The 21,295-nt window shown below is 42.1% G+C and overlaps 1 protein-coding gene across 1 annotated transcript; it reads left to right on the plus strand.

Moving 5' to 3' along the window:
- The first annotated feature begins 85 nt into the window (after window positions 1-85).
- klc4 (kinesin light chain 4) lies at window positions 86-19,766 on the plus strand. Its single transcript, XM_042322270.1, is given in 4 exon segments — window positions 86-452; window positions 8,817-8,881; window positions 16,878-17,149; window positions 19,229-19,766. Coding segments are annotated over 2 exon segments (513 nt in total). The 5' UTR covers window positions 86-452; window positions 8,817-8,881; window positions 16,878-16,900; the 3' UTR covers window positions 19,493-19,766.
- The last annotated feature ends 1,529 nt before the right edge of the window (window positions 19,767-21,295 follow it).

A 21,295-nucleotide genomic window follows, 5' to 3' on the forward strand; every position in this document is an offset into this window, starting at 1 on the left:
CCGTGATCGGAAGTCCCATAATTGGCACAGCGTTATCCGGATTGGCTCATCACGCTTTAGCGACTCACTAGTTACCATAGCCACAAAGTCAGAAACCCCGCCTATTTCTAAAACGTATCTTTTTAAAGTGTGATTGTAAACCTAACCTTAAATTAAGTCCAAAAATAAAAACACGTGTCATGAAGTTTGACTTTGTGGATGTGGTAGCCGTTGTATTGTCAGTGATTATTTTAAAGCCGTTTCCCCTGTCTAGATTCATTTTGATATTCTCATCTTTACTCAAGGAGGTCTCGGCGTAATCATTCATGGTGTCAGGCGAACCTAGTGCAAAGAAACTCCGACCGTTCGAGGAGAAAAAGGATAACGCATCAGAAAATTAAAAAAACTTCAGAGAAAGCTCCAAAGAGGAAAGAGGGAAAAAAAGAGGAGAAAGAGGAAAGAGGAAAACCCAGGTAGCTAATAGCTATAGTAGCTAGTTGAATGCAGCTCTGCTGGGCATGGCTAGTCTGGCTAGTCACACTAGTCTGGCTTCAAGAGTTTCGCTAGCATGCAGCTACTGTATATGTCTGTTTGCCAAAACCTCGAAGCGAGGGGCTAGTCGGTGAACTCTGAATGTATCTAACTTATTCAGTTCGGAAATGTGTGCACACTGCTACACACGGAAATCATTATGAATTATTTAGCCTTTGTGTTTTTTTATTACATAAATACTTCAAAATTCACAAAAGGTGATGTTAGAACAAAACGTATAGCTAAAATCTCTTAAGCCTGTGTTTGTTTACCACAGACCTTATTTTCTGCATTTATCGAAACACCCTACAAAAAAACTACATTTCCCCATAGGTTTTGTTAAATGAACCACAAGAAGGCCAGCATCCCAACTGTTGACTTTGAGACTGGTATTTTGCAGATACTATTTAATGAAGCTGCCAGTTGAGGACTTGTGAGGCGTCTGTTTCTCATTCAAACTAGACACTCCAATGTACTTGTCCTCTTGCATAGTTGTGCACTGGGGCCTCCCATTCCTCTTTATATTCTGGTTAGGGCCAGTTTGTGTTGCTCTGTGAAGGGAGTAGTACACAGCTTTGTACGAGATCTTCAATTTCTTGGCAATTTCTTGGAATTTGGATTTTTTTCTCTGTAATTTAGGCCAATAGGGTGGACATTTGAGGGGGACATACAGACTAATAACATTAAACATTTATACAACTTTGAGTGTTTCAATTTATTTAGCTTTGCACCATAGTTTTTTCCACCAAAGAAATTGTCACTTTCTGAGTGTGGTGTCATTGTAGGAAGTGGGTTGTTTTCTTAAATGGAGAATTACAACAAACTAGCAAGATGGAAAGTGATATCAGGGACACACAGAAAATCTTAAATCAATAATCAATACAAAAATTGTGAAAACATTTTATTGATGAGAGGGAATTTAACTAGGACTACAAAATGCTTTGAATATTTTATGACTTTTATGGCTTCTATTTCTTGTGGAAGTTTATGATTAACACCTGGGGACAGAAAAGGCACCACTTAGTAGGAATGACCCAGCTAGTGCAGCCCATATGTCTTTATGTAGCTATGTGTGACACAATTTCACCTGGTTAATATTGCCTGCTAACCTGGATTTCTTTTAGCTAAATATGCAGGTTTAAAAAATATATACTTATGTGTATTGATTTTAAGAAAGGCATGGGTGTTTATGGTTAGGTACACGTTGGAGCAAGGACAGTCCTTTTTCGCGAATGCGCACTGGATCGATTATATGCAATGCAGGACACGCTAGATAAACTAGTAATATCATCAACCATGTGTAGTTATAACTAGTGATTATGATTGATTAAGTTTAATGCTAGCTAGCAACTTTACCTTGGCTTCTTACTGCATTCACGCAACAGGCAGGCTCCTCGTGAGGCAGGTGGTTAAGAGCTTTGGACTAGTTAACCGTAAGGTTGCAAGATTGAATCACCTGAGCTGACAAGGTGAAAATCTGTCGCTCTGCCCCTGAACAAGGCAGTTAACTCACTGTTCCTAGGCCGTCATTGAAAATAAGAATGTGTTCTTAAATGACTTGCCTAGGAAGTTAAATAAAGATTAAATAAAGGTGTAAAAAAATGTTTTTTTAAATGGCCAAATTGGGGTCCAAAATTACAGATTTCCGAATGTTATGAAAACTTGAAATCGGCCATTCAGATTAATCGGTCGACCTCTAGTTAGCTTTATCCTTTGAAAATAGACGAGTGAAGAGATTCTGGGGGATGAGCATGCGCATCTTCATTGTGTAGCCATTGTTCCTCTTTAGTGCATTTAACCATATGTCACAAGTAAAAGCCTTGGTTAGCGAGTTAATACAATTAAGTTTGGATGGTTAAAACCACCCTCCGACTTAGGAAGATATAAAACTTTATTACCGTATCACCGAAAATACAAAAATAAACGCAACAATGTTAAAGATTGAGTTATGGTTCATATAAGGAAATCAGTCAATTAAAACATTAGTGGTTCTTCCTTTAAAAGGAAGTTTATGAGTTTATGTCGCAACCGTTAGTGTGGAGTAATGACAGAATGCTACCACTAACACAATGGGGAGTTAGAACGCTGATCTATCGGTAGTCTAAACTGTTGCAATTAATGAAGGAATTTTCAGTCTGAGAGTCTGTTCTCTGGCACTAGAATCATGCGTCAGGCAACAAAAAAATCTGTCGGTGGTTCTGGAGAGAACTAAATACAATGGGGGAATTTCACTTGACATGTGGACTGACGATTTTTGAAAAATAGGCACAGTGGGCTTTTGGTTTCTCTCCCACTAAAAACAGAAGTTAATCATTCTAAATAACAAACTGGCTTTATTTACGAATCAATAAGAATGTCTCACCCCATGTTCAAGAATGGCCTTCCCAAAATAGTTGGTAAGAGATTTTCAGTATACCGATGGTTTATGAATTGAAACGCATTTTCCCATAACCTGCTGCAGGCCTAAAACCTATGGGTTTAACCTTTTGAATTAGTGATTATATTGAAGATAGAGGCCGCCTTTTAATGAGTTCACGAGAGCTGATCTGTTATCCAACTATTATTAACCCTGCATTTAATTATGTTAAAGCCCCTTAGATTCTCACAGACCAGATTTGCCCTAAACGAAAAATGCTTTGAATGTTTTTACCATGTTAATCTGCTCGTGTGTGTGTGTGTTCAATTATTTGTGACATTGTGGTTGCAATGAAGAATGTAACAAGCTTCTTTAAAAAAAAATCGATGCTAGATGCTGTGTTTTTATTTACAGTAGTGATAGACAGCTGGAGGCATTTAGATTTATTTTTTTTCACAAGTGGACTGTAGCAGGTGTAGCCCATCATGCAAACAATGTTTCCCTGATGGGCTATTAGCAGGACAATAGACTCTTCATATATCATTTTATTTACAAAATGGTAGTTTAATAGCCCAGCTACTGTAGATGTGAAAATCCCCCTAACAATTCCAGTGGGTCAGAAGTTTACATACACTACGTTGACTGTGCCTTTAAACAGCTTGGAAAATTCTAGAAAATGATGTCATGGCTTTAGAAGCTTCTGATGGCTAATTGACAATGAGTTAATTGGAGCTGTACCTGTGGATGTATTTCATGGCCTACCTTCAAACTCAGTGCCTCTTTGCTTGACCTCATGGGAAAACCACCATAAAAAAGCCAGACTACGGTTTGCAACTGCACATGGGGACAAAGATCGTACTTTTTGCAGAAATGTCCTCTGGTCTGATGAAACAAATATAGAACTGTTTGGCCATAATGACCATTGTTATGTTTGGAGAAAAAAGGGGTAGGCTTGCAAGTCGAAGAACACCATCCCAACGGTGAAGCACGAGGGTGGCAGCATCATGTTGTGGGGGTGCTTTGCTGCAGGAGGGACTGGTGCTCTTCACAAAATCGATGGCTTCGTGAGGTAGGAAAATTATGTGGATATATTGAAGCAACATCAAGACATCAGTCAGGAAGTTAATTAAATCTTGGTCGCAAATGGGTCTTCTGGACAATGACCCCAAGCATACTTCCGAAGTTGTGGCAAAATGTCTTAAGGACAACAAAGTCAAGGTATTGGAGTGGCCATCACAAAGTCTTTACCTCAATCCTATAGAACATTTGTGGGTAGAACTGAAAAAGCGTGTGCGAGCAAGGAGGCCTACAAACCTGACTCAGTTACACCAGCTCTGTCAGGAGGAATGGGCTAAAATTCACCCATCTTAATGTGGGAAGCTTGTGAAAGGCTACCTGAAACGTTTGACCCAAGTTAACCTCTCTGGGGTAGGCGGGACGCTTGCGTCCCACATGGCCAATAGCCAGGGAAAATGCGGAGCGCCAAATTCAAATACATTTCTATAAAAAACTAACTTTCATTAAATTACACATGCAAGATAGCAAATTAAAGCTACACTCGTTGTGAATCCAGCCAACATGTCAGATTTCAAAAAGGCTTTTCGAGAAAGCATAAGATGCTATTATCTGATGATATCACAACAACAATGAGAGTAGCATATTTAAACTCTGCAGGCGCGACACAAAACGCAGAAATAAAATATAAATCATGCCTTACCTTTGACGAGCTTCTTTTGCTGGCACTCCTATATGTCCCATAAACATCACAAATGGTCCTTTTGTTCGATTAATTCCGTCGATATATATCCAAAATGTCCATTTATTTTTGCGCGTTTGATCCAGAAAAACACTGCTTCCAACTTACGCAACGTCGCTACGAAATATCTCAAAAGTTACCTGTAATACTTTGCCAAAACATTTCAAACTGCTTTTGTAATACAACTTTAGGTATTTCTAAATGTATATATTAGATCAAATCGAAGACGGGATGATCTGTGTTCAATACAGGAGCAAAACAAACTGACGCTACCACACTCTACCAAGAGAGGACCCATCTATATTCTTCGTAGCTGTCTATTTGCCACCACAAACCGATGCTGGCACTAAGACGGCACTCAATGAGCTGTATACGGTCATAAGCAAACAGGAAAACACTCATTCAGAGGCGGCACTCCTAGTGGCCGGGGACTTTAATGCAGGGAAACTTAAATCAGTCCTACCTCATTTCTACGAGCATGTTAAATGTGCAATCAGAGGGAAAAAACTCTGGACCACCTCCATTCCACACAGAGACCATAATTACATCCTCCTGATTACTGCTTAGAAGATAAAATTAAAAGCAGGAAGCACCAGTGACTCGGTTAATTTAAAAAAAATTGGTCAGATGAAGCCGATGCTAAACTACAGGACTGTTTTGCTAGTACAGACTGGAATATGTTTCAGGATTCTTCCAATGGCATTGAGGAGTACACCACATCAGTCACTGGCTTCATCAATAAGTGCATAGATGGTGTCGTCCCCAGAGTGACCGTACGTAATACCTCAACCAGAAGCAGTGGATTACAGGAAACATCATCACTGAGCTTACATGGAGCGAGACTCTAACCCGGAAGCTTAAAAGAAATCCTGCTATGCCCTCAAACAACCATCAAACAAGCAAAGCGTCAATACAGGACTAAGATCGAATCGTTCTACACCAGCACCAGCTGCAAACTATTAGACTACAAAGGGAAATACAGCTGAGAGCTGCCCAGTGACATGAGCTTACCAGACAAGCTAAATTACTTCTATGCTCGCGTCGAGGCAAGTAACACTGAAACATGCATGAGAGCATTAACTGTTCATCACAGTCGTCCGGACGCTCTCCGTAGCCAATCTAAGTAAGCCCTTTAAACAGGTCAACATCCCAGGGCCAGAAGGATTACCAGGACGTGTACTGCAAGCATGCGCTGACCAACTGGCATTTGTCTTCACTGACATTTTTGACGTCTGTCTGTCTGTCTGTCTGTCTGTCTGTCTGTCTGTCTGTCTGTCTGTCTGTCTGTCTGTCTGTCTGTCTGTCTTACCAACATGTTTCAAGCAGACCACCATAGTCCCTGTGCCCAAGAATACTAAGGTAACCTGCCTAAATGACTACTGACCCATAGCACTCACATCTGTGAAACTCTAGACCCACTCAATTTGCATACCGCCCCAACAGCCCCACAGATGATGCAATCTCAATTGCACTCCACACTGCCCTTTCACATCTGGACAAATGGAACACCTATGTGAGAATGCTATTCATTGACTACAGCTCAGCGTTCAACACTGTAGTGCCCTCCAAGCTCATCACTAAGCTAAGGACCCTGGGACTAAACACCTCCCTCTGAAACTGGATCCCAGACTTCCTCACATGCTGCCCCCAGGAGATGATTGTGGATTACAGGAAAAGGAGGACCGAGCACGCCCCCATTCTCATCGACGGGGCTGTAGTGGAGCAGGTTGAGAGACGAGTTCCTTGGCGTCCACGTCACCAACAAACTAACATGGTCCAAGCACACCAAGGCAGTGGTGAGGAGGGCATGACAAAGCCTATTCCCCCTCCAGGAGACTGAAAAGATTTGGCATGGGTCCTCAGATCCTCAAACGGTTCAACAGCTGTACAATCGAGAGCATTGCTTGCCATGGCAACTGCTCGGCCTCCAACCGCAAGACACTACAGAGGGTAGTGTATGCTGCCAAACTTCCTGCCATTGAGGACCTCTATACCAGGTGGTGTCAGAGGAAGGCCCTAAAAATGGTCAAAGTCTCCAGCCACCCTAGTCATAGACTGTTCTCTCTGCTACCGCACGGCAAGCGGTACCCGAGCTCCAAGTCTAGGTTCAAGAGGCTTCTAAAGACTCTACAACTGTTACAAAATCAAGCTGTGTTAAACTCATCCCTGGAAGAAACACTCTGCTGTCCTCCTGATGTTGCCTTTTTGTGAAACATGTCATGTGATGATGCATGAATGAATTTCGGACTTCTATTAAATATGCTCACACATCACAGTCCATATTCTCACCTATTAATGTTAGATAGGTAGAGCGTGAGACCGTTTGAGCCTAAGCCTACTTATTATCCTAGGGCCGTGTGAATTAGAGGTCGACCGATTAATCGGAATGGCCGATTTAATTAGGGCTGATTTCAAGTTTTCATAACAACCGGTAATCTGTGAGTTAACTGCCTTGTTCAGGGGCAGAACGACAGATTTTTTACCTTGTCAGCTTGGGGATTTGTTTTTGCCTTCCGGTAACCTTCCGGTTACTAACCACCTGCCTTACATTGCACTCCACGAGGAGCCTGCGTGGCAGGCTGACTACATGTTACGCGAGGGCAGCAAGAAGCCAGCTAGCATTAAACTTATCTTATAAAAAAACAATCAATCTTAACATAATCACTAGTTAACTACAGATGGTTGATGATATTACTAGTATATCTAGCATGTCCTGCGTTGCATATAATCGATACGGTGCCTGTTAATTTCTCATCGAATCACAGTCTATTTCGCCAAATGGGTGATGATTTAACAAGCGCATTTGCGAAAAAAGCACTGTCGTCGCACCAATGTGTACCTAACCATAAACATCAATGCCTTTCTTTAAAATCAATACACAAGTATATATTTTTACACCTGCATATTTATTTAATATTGCCTGCTAACATTCATTTCTTATAACTAGGAATATTGTGTCACTTCTCTTGCATTCCGTGCAAGCAGCTTGGGCCGCCTGGCTCATTGCGAACTGTGTGAAGTACATTTATTCCTATCAAAGACCGTAATTAATCATGACATAACATTGAAGGTTGTACAATGTAACAGCAATATTTAGGCTTAGGGATGCCATCCGGTAGATAAAATATGGAAAGGTTCCGTATTTCACTGAAAGAATAAACGTTTTGTTTTCGAAATTATCGTTTCCAGATTCGACCATATTAATGAACAAAAGGCTTGCATTTCTGTGTTATGTTATAATTAAGTCTATGATTTGATATTTGATTGCTCAGTCAGACTGCTCTATGGTAGGCAGCAGCAGGCAGCATTCATTCAAACAGCACTTTCGTGCGTTTGCCAGCAGCTCTTCTCTGTGCTTCAAGCATTGAGCTGTTTATGACTTCAAGCCTATCAACTCCCGAGAGTAGGCTGGTGTAACCGAAGTGAAATGGCTAGCTAGTTAGTGGGGTGCACGCTATGTTTCAAATGTCACTCGCTCTGAGACTTGGAGTACTTGTTCCCCTTACTCTGCAAGGCTTTTGTGGAGCGATGTGTAACGATGTTTCGAGGGTGGCTGTTGTCGAAGTGCCCCTGGTTCGAGCCCAGGTATGGGCGAGGAGAGGGACGGAAGCTATACTGTTACATTGGCAATACTAAAGTGCCTATAAGAACATCCAATAGTCAAAGGTATAGAGAGAAATAGTCCTATAATAACTACAACCTAAAACTTCTTACCTGGGAATATTGAAGACTCATGTTAAAAGGAACTACCAGCTTTCATATGTTCTCATTTTCTGAGCAAGGAACTTAAACGTTAGCTTTTTTACATGGCACATATTGCACTTTCTTCTTCAATGCTTTGTTTTTGCATTATTTAAACCAAATTGAACATGTTTCATTATTTATTTGAGGCTAAATTGATTTAGATGTATTATATTAAGTTAAAATAAGTGTTCATTCAGTATTGTTGTAATTGTCATTATTACAATTTTAAAAAATGTTTAAATTGGCCGATTAATCGGTATTGGCCTTTTTTGGTCCTCCAATATCTGCGTTGAAAAATCATAATCGGTCGACCTCTAGTGTGAATGGTACACTTGTGAACGGTCAATGGAAAGCATAGCCTATGTATGTTATTCCTCAATGTGCATATATTTTCTGATGGTTTGTAAAAATACAAAACTAATGTTGTGATTTATATTGTGTGTTTTGCAGCCTTAAATCTGTGTTCGGCTGGGAACCCCCTTCTGGACTGTGGTGGACAAGGACTTCCTGGAGAAGTGAGTCACTAGGGGGAGGGGCTTAGGTGGCTTTCACGTCTAGTTCGTTTGGACAGGTATGAACACTATGTGCACCGTGGTTTTCTCAAAGTGTCTGATTCCATTCATACCATGGAGGTGAGAATGCAGCGTAGACCAAACACAGGAAAAGAACCAGAGGTCACAGTGTTATTGGTTGTTTTGCCGCAAGCATTTAATGAAATTGCACATGATATCATAACTTGATTTCTCTGAAACATTTTGTTTATTTCTCTGAGACGCTCTTCAACATTTTGAAAGAAAGACCAAGGTCTTTGGTTGAAATGGGCACCCTTTAAGCCTGCCTATCACACTGTCAATTTGAAATGAAGGGGATGTTACCAAGTCACTATTATTCGTGCTGTAACTCTCAAGTCAAGGTTTAAGTCTCAAGTCGAGAGCATCCTGACCGGTTGCATCACCGCCTGGTATGGCAACTGCTCGGCATCCGACTGTAACGCGCTACTGAGGGTAGGGCGTACAGCCCAGTACATCAGTGGGGCCAAACTTCCTGCCATCCAGGACCTCTATACTAGGCTGTGTGAGATGAAGTCCCAACATTTTTTCAAAGACTCCAGTCACCCAAATTCATAGTTCTCTCAGCTACCGCATGGCAAGTGTTACTGGAGCGCCAAGTCTAGGTCCAAAAGGCTCCTTATTAACAGCTTCTACCCCCAATCCATAAGACTGCTGAACAATAATCAAATGTATTTATAAAGCCCCTTTTTACATCAGCCGATGTCACAAAGTGCTATACAGAAACCCAGCCTAAAACTCCAAAAAGCAGGCAATGCAGATGTGGAAGCACGGTGGCTAGGAAAAACTGCCTAGAAAGGCAGGAACCTAAAAAGAAACCTAGAGAGGAACCATGCTATGACGGGTGGCCAGTCCTCTTCTGACTGTGCCGGGTGATAACAGGTTATAACAGTACATGGCCAATATGTTCATAGATGATCAGCAGGGTCTAATAATAATAAGAGAGAGTCGAAAACAGCAGGTCCGGGACAAGGTTGCACGTCCGGTGAACAGGTCAGGGTTCCATAGCTGCAGGCAGAACAGTTGAAACTGGAGCAGCAGCACGGCCAGGTGGACTGGGGACCGCAAGGAGTTATCAGGCCAGGTAGTCCTGAGGCATGGTCCCAGGTCCTCCAGGGGTAGGGAGAATTAGTGGCAGCATACTTAAATTCACACAGGACACTGTATAAAACAGGAGAAATACTCCAAACAGACCCCCTAGCCCCCGACACAAACTATTGCAGCATAAATACTGGAGGCTGAGACAGGAGGGGTCGGGAGACACTGGCCCCATCCGACGATACCCCTGGACAGTGCCAACCAGGCAGGATATAACCTCACCCACTTTGCCAAAGCACACCCTCACACCACTACAGGGATATCTTCAAACCAAGATCGAAGATCTCCCCCACTGCACGAACACGAGGGGGGCGCCAACCCGGACAGGAAGATCAAGTCAGTGAAAAAAAGACTAAAAGGTTGAGACCGAGTCTGCGTCTCTCACATGGATAGGCAGACCCTTCCTTAAAAATTGAGCTCTACAGGAGATAGCCCTGCCTCCAGCTGTTTGCTTGTAAATTCTAGGGACAATAAGGAGGTTTGTATCTTGTGACCGTGTGTACGTACGGTAGGACCAAAAAGAACCATAAACAATTAATGAACATGCACCTGTGGAACAGTCGTTAAGACACTAACAGCTTTCATACGGTAGGCAATTAAGGTCACTGTTATAAAAACTTAGGACACTAAAGAGGCCTTTCTACTGACTCTGAAAAACACCAGAAGAAAGATGCCCAGGGTCCCTGCTCATCTGTGTGAAAGGGCCTTAGGCATGCTGCAAGGAGGCATGAGGACTGCAGATGTGGCCAGGGCAATAAATTGTAATATCTGTACTGTGAGATGCCGAAGACAGCGCTACAGGGAGACAGGATGGACGTCTGATTGTCCTCGCAGTGGCAGACCACATATAACAACACCTGCACAGGATCGGTACATCCGACCATCACACCTGCGGTACAGGCACATGATGGCAACAACTGCACGAGTCACACCAGGAATGCACAATCCCTCCATCAGTGCTCAGACTGTCCGCAATAGGCTGATAGAGGCTGGACTGAGGGCTTGTAGGCCTGTTGTAAGGCAGGTCCTCACCAGACATCACCGGAAACAACGTGATGGGCACAAACTCACCGTCGCTGGACCAGACAGGACTGGCAAAAAGTGCTCTTCACTGACAAGTCGCAGTTGTGTCTCACCAGGGGTCGGATTTGCGTTTATTGTCGAAGGAATGAGCGTTTCACCGAGGCCTGTACTCTGGAGTGGGACGGATTTGAGGTGGAGGGTCCGTCATGGTCTGGGGCCGTGTGTCACAGCTTCATTAGACTGAGCTTGTTGTCATTGCCTGCAATCTCAATGCTGTGCGTTACAGCGAAGACATCCTCCTTCCTCATGTGGTACCCTTCCTGCAGGCTCATCCTGACATGACCCTCCAGCATGACAATGCCACCAGCCATACTGCTTGTTCTGTGCGTGATTTCCTGCAAGACAGGAATGCGTGACAGTGTTCTGTCATAGCCAGTGAAGAGCCCGGATCTCAATCCCATTGAGCAAGTCTGGGACCTGTGGGATCGGAGGGTGAGGGCTAGGGCCATTCCCCCTAGAAATGTCCGGGAACATCTCACAGCAAGAACTGGCAAATCTGGTGCAGTCCATGAGGAGGAGATTCACTGCAGTACTTAATGCAGCTGGTGGCCACACCAGATACTGACCGTTACTTTTGATTTTGACACCCCCCCCTATTCAGTAACACATTATTCCATTTATGTTTGTCACATGTCTGTGGAACGTTCAGTTTGTCTCAGTTGTTTAATTTTATGTTCATACAAATATTTACTCATGTTAAGTTTGCTGAAAATAAATGCAGTTGACAGTAAGAGGATGTTTCTTTTTTTGCTGAGTTTATATATAGTGAAAACGGAACCTTGAGGAACACTGAAACTTACAGTTGTTTTGTCAGAGGACAAACTGATGTCTTTCCGACAGATAAGATCTAAAGGCCAGAACTTCTCCGTGTAGACCAGACCTGCCCAACCCTTTTCCTGGAGATCTACCATTCTGTGGGTTCAGTCCAGCCCTGATTTGACTAATTAGTTGCTCAACAAGACCTTAACTAGCTGAATCAAATATGCTAAATTAGGGTTGGACTGAAAACCTACAGGACAGTAGATCTCCAGGAAGAGGGTTGGGCAGCCCTGGTGTAGATCAATTTGGGTTTCTAATCTCTCCAAAAGAATGTCATGATCGATGGTGTCAAAAGCAGCACTAAGGTCAAGGAGCATGAGGACAGATGCAGAGCCTTGGTCTGACGCCATTAAAAGGTAATTTACCGCCTTCACGAGTGCAGTCTCTGTGCTATGATGGGGTCTAAAACCAGACTGAAGCATTTCAAATATATTGTCTTCAGCAAGGCAGTGAGTTGCTGCGCAACAGCTTTTTCTAAAATTTGAGAGGAATGGGAGATTCAATATAGTTTTAAAAATATTTTCTGGGTCAAGGTTTTGCTTTTTCAAGAGGCTTTATTAATGCAACTCTTTTTGTGATTTTTGGTACACATCTGGTGCATAGGGAGCCATTTATTATGTTCAACATAGTTTAGTTGGAATAGGGTCCAATATGTAGCTTGAAGGTTTAGAGGCCATTACTATTTTCATGAACGTGTCAAGAGATATAGGATTTAAAAAACTTGTTTCTCCCTTGATCCTAGGTCCCTGCAGTGTTGTGCAGATTCAAAGAGGACTCCTTAATTTGCTTTCTAATGATCATTATCTTTTTATCACTGCTGAAGTGAAAGCCATCCTCACTTAGGGAATGTTTTTTTAGTTAGCTTTGCGACCGTATCAAAAATAAATGTTGGATTGTTCTCAATTAAGTTGGAAAAATAGGATGATCGAGCAGCAGTGAGGGCTCTTCGATATTGTACGGTACTGTCTTTCCAAGATAGTCGGAAGACTTCCAGTTTGGTGGAGCGCCATTTCCGTTCCAATTTTCTGGAAGCTTGCTTCAGAGCTTGGGTGTTTTCTGTATACCAGGTAGGTAGTTTCTTATGACAAATGTTTTTTGTTTTTAGGGGTGCGACTGCTTCTAGGGTATTATGCAAAGTTACATTTGGGTGGTTAACCGATTTTTTTACTCTGACGTCCTTGGGTAGTTGGACAGTCTGGAAGGGGATCTTTAGGTTGTCCAGGAATTTATAGCACGGCTTTTGATGAGCAAATTCATTGTCCGATTGTCCAGGATTATGAGGAAAAACCATTACGATCCACAATATTTATTCCACGGGACAAAACTAGCTCCCGAGTGTGACTGTGAGTAGGTCTTGAGACATGTTGTACAAAACCCACTGAGTCGATGATGGCTCCGAAATACTTTTGGAGTGGGTCTGTGGACTTTTCTATGTGAATATTAGTCACCAAAAATTTGAATATTGTCTACCATGACTACAAGGTCCGATAGGAATTCAGGGAGCTCGGTGAGGAACGCTGTATACGGCCCAGGAGATCTGTAAACAGTAGCTATAAAAAGTGATTGAGTAGGCTGCATAGATTATGACCAGAAGCTCAAATGAAAATGCAGTTTTTTAACCTGTTGCGTCGAGCCATCCTGGATCCGGGATCGTGAATACAGCCTCAACCTCATTACCATAATGCAACGTTAACTATTCATGAAAATCGCAAATGAAATGAATTGAATATGCTAGCTCTCAAGCTTAGCCTTTTGTTAACAACACTGTCATCTCAGATTTTCAAAATATGCTTCTCAACCATTGCAAAATAAGCATTTGTGTAACAGCTAGCGCAGCTAGCGTAGCATTTAGCGTTAGCATTAGCAGGCAACATTTTTACAAAAACCAGAAAATCATTCAAATAAAATCATTACCTTTGAAGAACTTCAGATGTTTTCAATGAGGAGACTCTCAGTTAGATAGCAAATGCTCAGTTTTTCCTGAAAGATTATTTGTTTAGGAGAAATCCCTCCGTTTGGTGCGTCATTTTTAGCTACGAAAAAAAACCTGTATCCAGGAGAGTAATTATCCCCGCAGCTCATTAGCATAACACAACATTAACTATTCATGTAAATCGCAAATGAAATGAAATGAATATGCTAGCTCTCAAGCTTAGCCTTTTGTTAACAACACTGTCATCTCAGATTTTCAAAATATGCTTCTCAACCATAGGAAAACAAGCATTTGTGTAACAGTATTCATAGCTATTCATTGCTAGCATAGCATTTAGTTAGCAATTCAGCAGGAAACATTTCCACAAAAACCAGAAAAGCATTCAAATAAAATAATTTACCTTTGAAGAACTTCAGATGTTTTCAATGAGGAGACTCTGTTAGATAGCAAATGTTCAGTTTTTCCAAAAATAATATTTGTTTAGGAGAAATCGCTCCGTTTGGTGCGTCACGTTTGGCTACCAAAAAAACCCGAAAATTCAGTCATCTAAACGTCGAACTTTAACATGAGTTCTATGGCACCCACAGATAATATCTTAGCAGTTCTGGAAACCTTAGAGTGTTTTCTTTCCAAAGCTACCAATTATATGCATAGTCGAGCATCTTTTCATGACAAAATATTGCGCTTAAAACGGGCACGTTTTTTTTATCCAATAATGACATACTGCCCCTAGAGGTTCAAGAGGTTAAAATAAAAATTGTAAATTGAAATTTGCTATTGTAGATGTGAGCAACACCTCCGCCTTTGTGGGATGTGCGGGGAATATGGTCACTAGTGTAACCAGGCAACACAGTCTCACATTCAATTTGTGCATATTTACATAATGCATTTCATGCATTTTTGTGCAGCTTAATTCGTGAGAAAAGACACAAATTTAACCAGTAGGCTACACACAAGCCTTTGCAACAATTTTATAGACGCGATAGTTTATTTCAATTTTGTTCTTCTTAAAACTTATTATGGCTGAAATCCCGCTAACCGGCTCAATATGGCAACAGCCAGTGAAAGTACAGGGCGCCAAATTCAAACAGAAATCTCATAATTAAAATTCCTCAAACATACAAGTATTTTACACCATTTCAAAGTTAAACTTGTTGTTAATCCCACCACAGTGTCCAATTTCAAAAAGGCTTTACGACGAAAGCACACCAAACGATTATGTTAGGTCAGCACCTAGTCACAGAAAAACCTAGCCATTTTCTCAGCCAAAGAGAGGAATCACAAAAAGCAATCACTAACCTTTGATGATCTTCATCAGATGACACTCATAGGACTTCATGTTACACAATACATGTATGTTTTGTTCGATAAAGTTCATATTTATATACAAAAATCTCAGTTTACCTTGGCACGTTATGTTCAGTAATGTTTTGCTTCCAAAACGTCCGGTGATTTTGCAGAGACCTCTGCAATCCGCTCTGGCATGCTGTCAATTAACTTCTGGGCCACATCCTGACTGATGGCAGCCCATTCTTGCATAATCAATGCTTGTAGTTCATCAGAAATTGTAGGTTTTTGTTTCTCCACCCGCCTCTTGTGGATTGACCACAAGTTCTCAATGGGATTAAGGACTGGGGAGTTTCCTGGCCATGGACCCAAAATATTGATGTTTTGTTCCCCGAGCCACTTAGTTATCACTTTTGCCTTATGGCAAGGTGCTCCATCATGCTCCATCATGTTCATCACCAAACTGTTCCTGGATGGTTGGGAGAAGTTGCTCTCTGAGGATGTGTTGGTACCATCCTTTATTCATGGCAGTGTTCTTAGGCAAAATTGTGAGTGAGCCCACTCCCTTGGCTGAGAAACAACCCCACACACGAATGATCTCAGGATGCTTTACTGTTGGCATAACACAGGACTGATGGTAGCACTCACCTTGTCTTCTCCGGACAAGGTTTTTTTCCGGATGCCCCAAACAATCGGGAAGGGGATTCATCAGAGAAAATGACTTTTCCACAGTCCTCAGCAGTCCAATCCCTGTACCTTTTGCAGAATATCAGTCTTTCCCTGATGTTTTTCCTGGAGGAAAGTGGCTTCTTTGCTACCCTTCTTGACACCAGGTCATCCTCCAAAAGTCTTCGCCTCACTGTGCATGCAGATGCACTCACACCTGCCTGCTGCCATTCCTGAGCAAACTCTGTACTGGTGGTGCCCCAACTTTAGGAGATGGTCCTGGCGCTTGCTGGACTTTCTTGGGCACCCTGAAGCCTTCTTCACAACAATTGAACCGCTCTCCTTGAAGTTCTTGATGATCCGATAAATGGTTGATTTAGGTTAGATTTAAGATTTCGGCCAATCTTATTGGCAGCAATATCCTTGCCTGTGAAGCCCTTTTTGTGCAAAGCAATGATGATGGCACATGTTTCCTTCCAGGTAACCATGGTTGACAGAGGAAGAACAATGATTCCAAGCACCACCCTCCTTTTGAAGCTTCCAGTCTGTTATTCAAACTCAATCAGCATAACAGGGTGATCTCCAGCCTTGTCCTCGTCTACACGCGCACACCTGTGTTAACGAGAGAATCACTGACATGATGTCAGCTGGTCCTTTTGTGGCAGGGCTGAAATGCGGTGGAAATGTTTTTTGGGGGGATTCAGTTCATTTGCATGGCAAAGAGGGACTTTGCAATTAATTGCAATTCATAACATTCTGGAGTATATGCAAATTGCCATCATACAAACTGAGTCAGCAGACTTTGTAAAAATGTATATTTGTGTCATTCTCAAAGCTTTTGGCCACGACTGTTTTGTTAGAAATATTGTTCCATGTCTTCTAATATTCCATGCAATACTTGCCCCTCTAGGATGAATAGTTTTTCATTGAAATGTCATTTCATATGACATTGATTGGGCCTCTACCTGGGATCTTTGCAACCCTATCTTTACATCTCTGTTCCAAGACATTAACCCACCCTTGTCCTCCTCTGTTTCCACCTTCCTTTCCCCTCAGGTCTGCCTAAGGTAGACTTGACAATGTCCATGATGGTGTACCCGAGGGAAGAGAAGCTGGAGAAGCTGTCCCAGGAAGAGATCATCTCCAACACCAAGCTGGTGATCCAGGGCCTGGAGGCGCTGAAGAATGAGCACAACTCATTCCTGCATAGCCTGCTGGAGACCATCAAGTGCCTGAAGAAAGATGAGGAGGCCAACCTGGTGCAAGCGAAGTCCAGCCTGCTGCGCAAGTCTGTGGAGATGACTGAGCTGGGCCTGGGAGAAGCACAGGTACAGTGCCTTGCGAAAGTATTCGGCCCCCTTGAACTTTGCAACCTTTTGCCACATTTCAGGCTTCAAACATAAAGATATAAAACGGTATTTTTTTGTGAAGAATCAACAACAAGTGGGACACAATCATGAAGTGGAACGACATTTATTGGCTATTTCAAACTTTTTTAACAAATCAAAAACTGAAAAATTGGGCGTGCAAAATTATTCAGCCCCCTTAAGTTAATACTTTGTAGCGCCACCTTTTGCTGCGATTACAGCTGTAAGTCGCTTGGGGTATGTCTCTATCAGTTTTGCACATCGAGAGACTGAAATTTTTTCCCATTCCTCCTTGCAAAACAGCTCGAGCTCAGTGAGGTTGGATGGAGAGCATTTGTGAACAGCAGTTTTCAGTTCTTTCCACAGATTCTCGATTGGATTCAGGTCTGGACTTTGACTTGGCCATTCTAACACCTGGATATGTTTATTTTTGAACCATTCCATTGTAGATTTTGCTTTATGTTTTGGATCATTGTCTTGTTGGAAGACAAATCTCCGTCCCAGTCTCAGGTCTTTTGCAGACTCCATCAGGTTTTCTTCCAGAATGGTCCTGTATTTGGCTCCATCCATCTTCCCATCAATTTTAACCATCTTCCCTGTCCCTGCTGAAGAAAAGCAGGCCCAAACCATGATGCTGCCACCACCATGTTTGACAGTGGGGATGGTGTGTTCAGGGTGATGAGCTGTGTTGCGTTTACGCCAAACATAACGTTTTGCATTGTTGCCAAAAAGTTCAATTTTGGTTTCATCTGACCAGAGCACCTTCTTCCACATGTTTGGTGTGTCTCCCAGGTGGCTTGGGGCAAACTTTAAACGACACTTTTTATGGATATCTTTAAGAAATGGCTTTCTTCTTGCCACTCTTCCATAAAGGCCAGATTTGTGCAATATACGACTGATTGTTGTCCTATGGACAGAGTCTCCCACCTCAGCTGTATATCTCTGCAGTTCATCCAGAGTGATCATGGGCCTCTTGGCTGCATCTCTGATCAGTCTTCTCCTTGTATGAGCTGAAAGCTTAGAGGGACGGCCAGGTCTTGGTAGATTTGCAGTGGTCTGATACTCCTTCCATTTCAATATTATCGCTTGCACAGTGCTCCTTGGGATGTTTAAAGCTTGGGAAATCTTTTTGTATCCAAATCCGGCTTTAAACTTCTTCACAACAGTATCTCGGACCTGCCTGGTGTGTTCCTTGTTCTTCATGATGCTCTCTGCGCTTTTAACGGACCTCTGAGACTATCACAGTGCAGGTGCATTTATACGGAGACTTGATTACACACAGGTGGATTGTATTTATCATCATTAGTCATTTAGGTCAACATTGGATCATTCAGAGATCCTCACTGAACTTCTGGAGAGAGTTTGCTGCACTGAAAGTAAAGGGGCTGAATCATTTTGCACGCCCAATTTTTCAGTTTTTGATTTGTTAAAAAAGTTTGAAATATCCAATAAATGTCGTTCCTCTTCATGATTGTGTCCCACTTGTTGTTGATTCTTCATAAAAAAATACAGTTTTATATCTTTATGTTTGATGCCTGAAATGTGGCAAAAGGTCGCAAAGTTAAATGGGGCCGAATACTTTCGCAAGGCACTGTACGTAAAGCCTGTGGGAGTGTCTGAGTAGCTTGGTTCCAGATCTGTTTAGTGCTGTCTTGCGAACTTTGTTTGGTGTGACAATGACTGTTGGCAACACTGTATAACAGATCTTGGACAAGGTTCTCTGAAAACTAGTTGCTAATATGAGTCTTCCACTTCTGAGGGTATTTATATTTTACAGCAACTTTCTTATTTTAAATTAGATCAAGCTTAGGAAAACAATCCCGACAATTCACCCTAACCACAGCTAGTTGTCTTAGTGTCTCTGTTTCACAAGGCTCTCTCTCTCCCTTACCACCTACCTCTCTGCCATTCCCTTGTTCTCTTACTCCTCTTATGCTACTTCTCCATCTGAAGAACCAGGAAGAACTAGGACTAAAGATAACCATGGACAGCTACTATTGGGCAGTGGTTTGATTTTAAAATATAATTCCCTCTTCTCAGGTGATGATGGTTCTGTCCAACCATCTGAACGCAGTGGAGTCTGAGAAGCAGAAGTTGCGAACCCAGGTGCGTCGGCTATGCCAGGAGAACCAGTGGCTCAGGGACGAGCTGGCCAACACCCATCAGAAACTGCAGAAGTGCGATTGAAGCGTGGCTCAGCTGGAGGAGGAGAAGAAGCACCTGGAGTTCATGAACCAGCTCAAGAAGTACGACGAGAAATCCTCTCACATCGTGTCTAATCGTAAGTGTCTAAGAAATGCGTAGATGCACGTACAAACGTTTACACATATATACACACACATACACCCACGCTATTGGGGGTTTGAAGTGTAACCTTTATCACATTTCATCACAGGTTATGGTGAACTAGCTTTTCTGTTTTCTCCCCTCAATCTGCTTATGAATCTTTTCACCATAAAGATTGGGTATTTTTTGTTTAAGCAAGCATGTACTGCTTTTCTAAATGCCTATATCGCAGATCTCCACTGTAACGGGGTGCTTTAAAATGTAATTTTTCTCACCCTGCCTACAGTAAAGCAATGCTTTAGGGCCAAATGGGTCACTCATTGATTTGGTCTCTGTGATTTTCTTGTGACTTTTGTCTGCATTTTATCTATAACATCAGATCAGTTTCAAATTAGATTATCATGAATAATAGAACACACGCAACTTTTTTAAATCTGATTCTGTATGCAATAGCTTTTCTCTGAAGAGCAGCGTACTGACCAGAGAGGAAATCTGAAATTAGTGAGATTAACTCAGCTGTCACGTCAGTCCCCTGGAAAGGGACTGGTCAGGGCCTCATTGATCCAGTGGTTGGAATGAATCCCCCTGGGTCACGTTCATTAGGTCACAGAACATTTTTAAAGCATTTTAAAACGCTTTGCAAGGGAAAATGAGCTGTAGTCCCTCCCCGTTTCAGTCCGTTTTCTTCCATTCGATGCCAAATGAAAACAACCCTGCATTTATGCATTCTGTTAAAACGTCCAGATAGAAGTGCATTTTCCAGAACCGATATATATTTAAATCTATAGAATAGGCCGTAATGTATATCTGCAAGATTCTGAACATTTCATCACATTAAATTAATCATTGACTTTCTCCTGAGTCACTCACTGAAGCTGTAAAAGCCCACGCAAGGCTGCTGCTTAACTCGGCAGGAACCTTTCCAGATTATACCTTTCTGGGACCACAGCCTTCGCCCGGCTATCATCTTTTCCATTTTAAGGTCTATGAAGAGGTTACCTGGCAAATATATATTTTTAATATAGAGTTGAAGTTGGAAGTTTACATACACTTAGGTTGGAGTCATTAAAACTTGTTTTTCAACCACTCCACACATTTCTTCTTAACAAACTATAGTTTTGGCAAGTCGGTTAGGACATCTACTTTGAGTATGACATAAGTAATATTTCCAACAATTGTTTACAGAATGATTCTCACTTATAATTCACTGAATCACAATTCCAGTGCGTCAGAAGTTTACATACAATAAGTTGACTATGCCTTTAAACAGCTTGGACAATTCCAGAAAATTATGTCATGGCTTTAGAGGCTTCTGATAGGCTAATTGACATAATTCGAGTCAATTGGAGTGTACCTGTGGATGTATGTCAAGGCTTACCTTCAAACTCAGTGCCTCTTTGCTTGACATCATGGGAAAATCAAAAGAAAGCCAAGACCTCAGAAAAAAAATTGCAGACCTCCACAAGTCTGGTTCATCCTTGGGAGCAATTTCCAAATGCCTGAAGGTACCACGTTCATCTGTACAAACAATAGCACGCAAGTATAAACACCATGGGACCATGCAGCCGTCAGACCGCTCAGGAAGGAGATGCGTTCTGTCTCCTAGAGATGAACGAACTTTGGTGCGAAAAGTGCAAATCAATCCCAGATCAACAGCAAAAGACCTTGTGAAGATGCTGGAGGAAACGGGTACAAAGGTATCGATATCCACAGTAAAACGAGTCCTATATCAACATAACCTGAAAGGCCACTCAGCAAGGAAGAAGCCACTGCTCCAAAACTGCCATAAAAAAAGCCAGACTACGGTTTGCAACTGCACAT

Source organism: Oncorhynchus tshawytscha, linkage group LG01 (genome assembly GCF_018296145.1).
Source record: "Oncorhynchus tshawytscha isolate Ot180627B linkage group LG01, Otsh_v2.0, whole genome shotgun sequence".
Classification (NCBI taxonomy): Eukaryota; Metazoa; Chordata; class Actinopteri; order Salmoniformes; family Salmonidae; genus Oncorhynchus; species Oncorhynchus tshawytscha.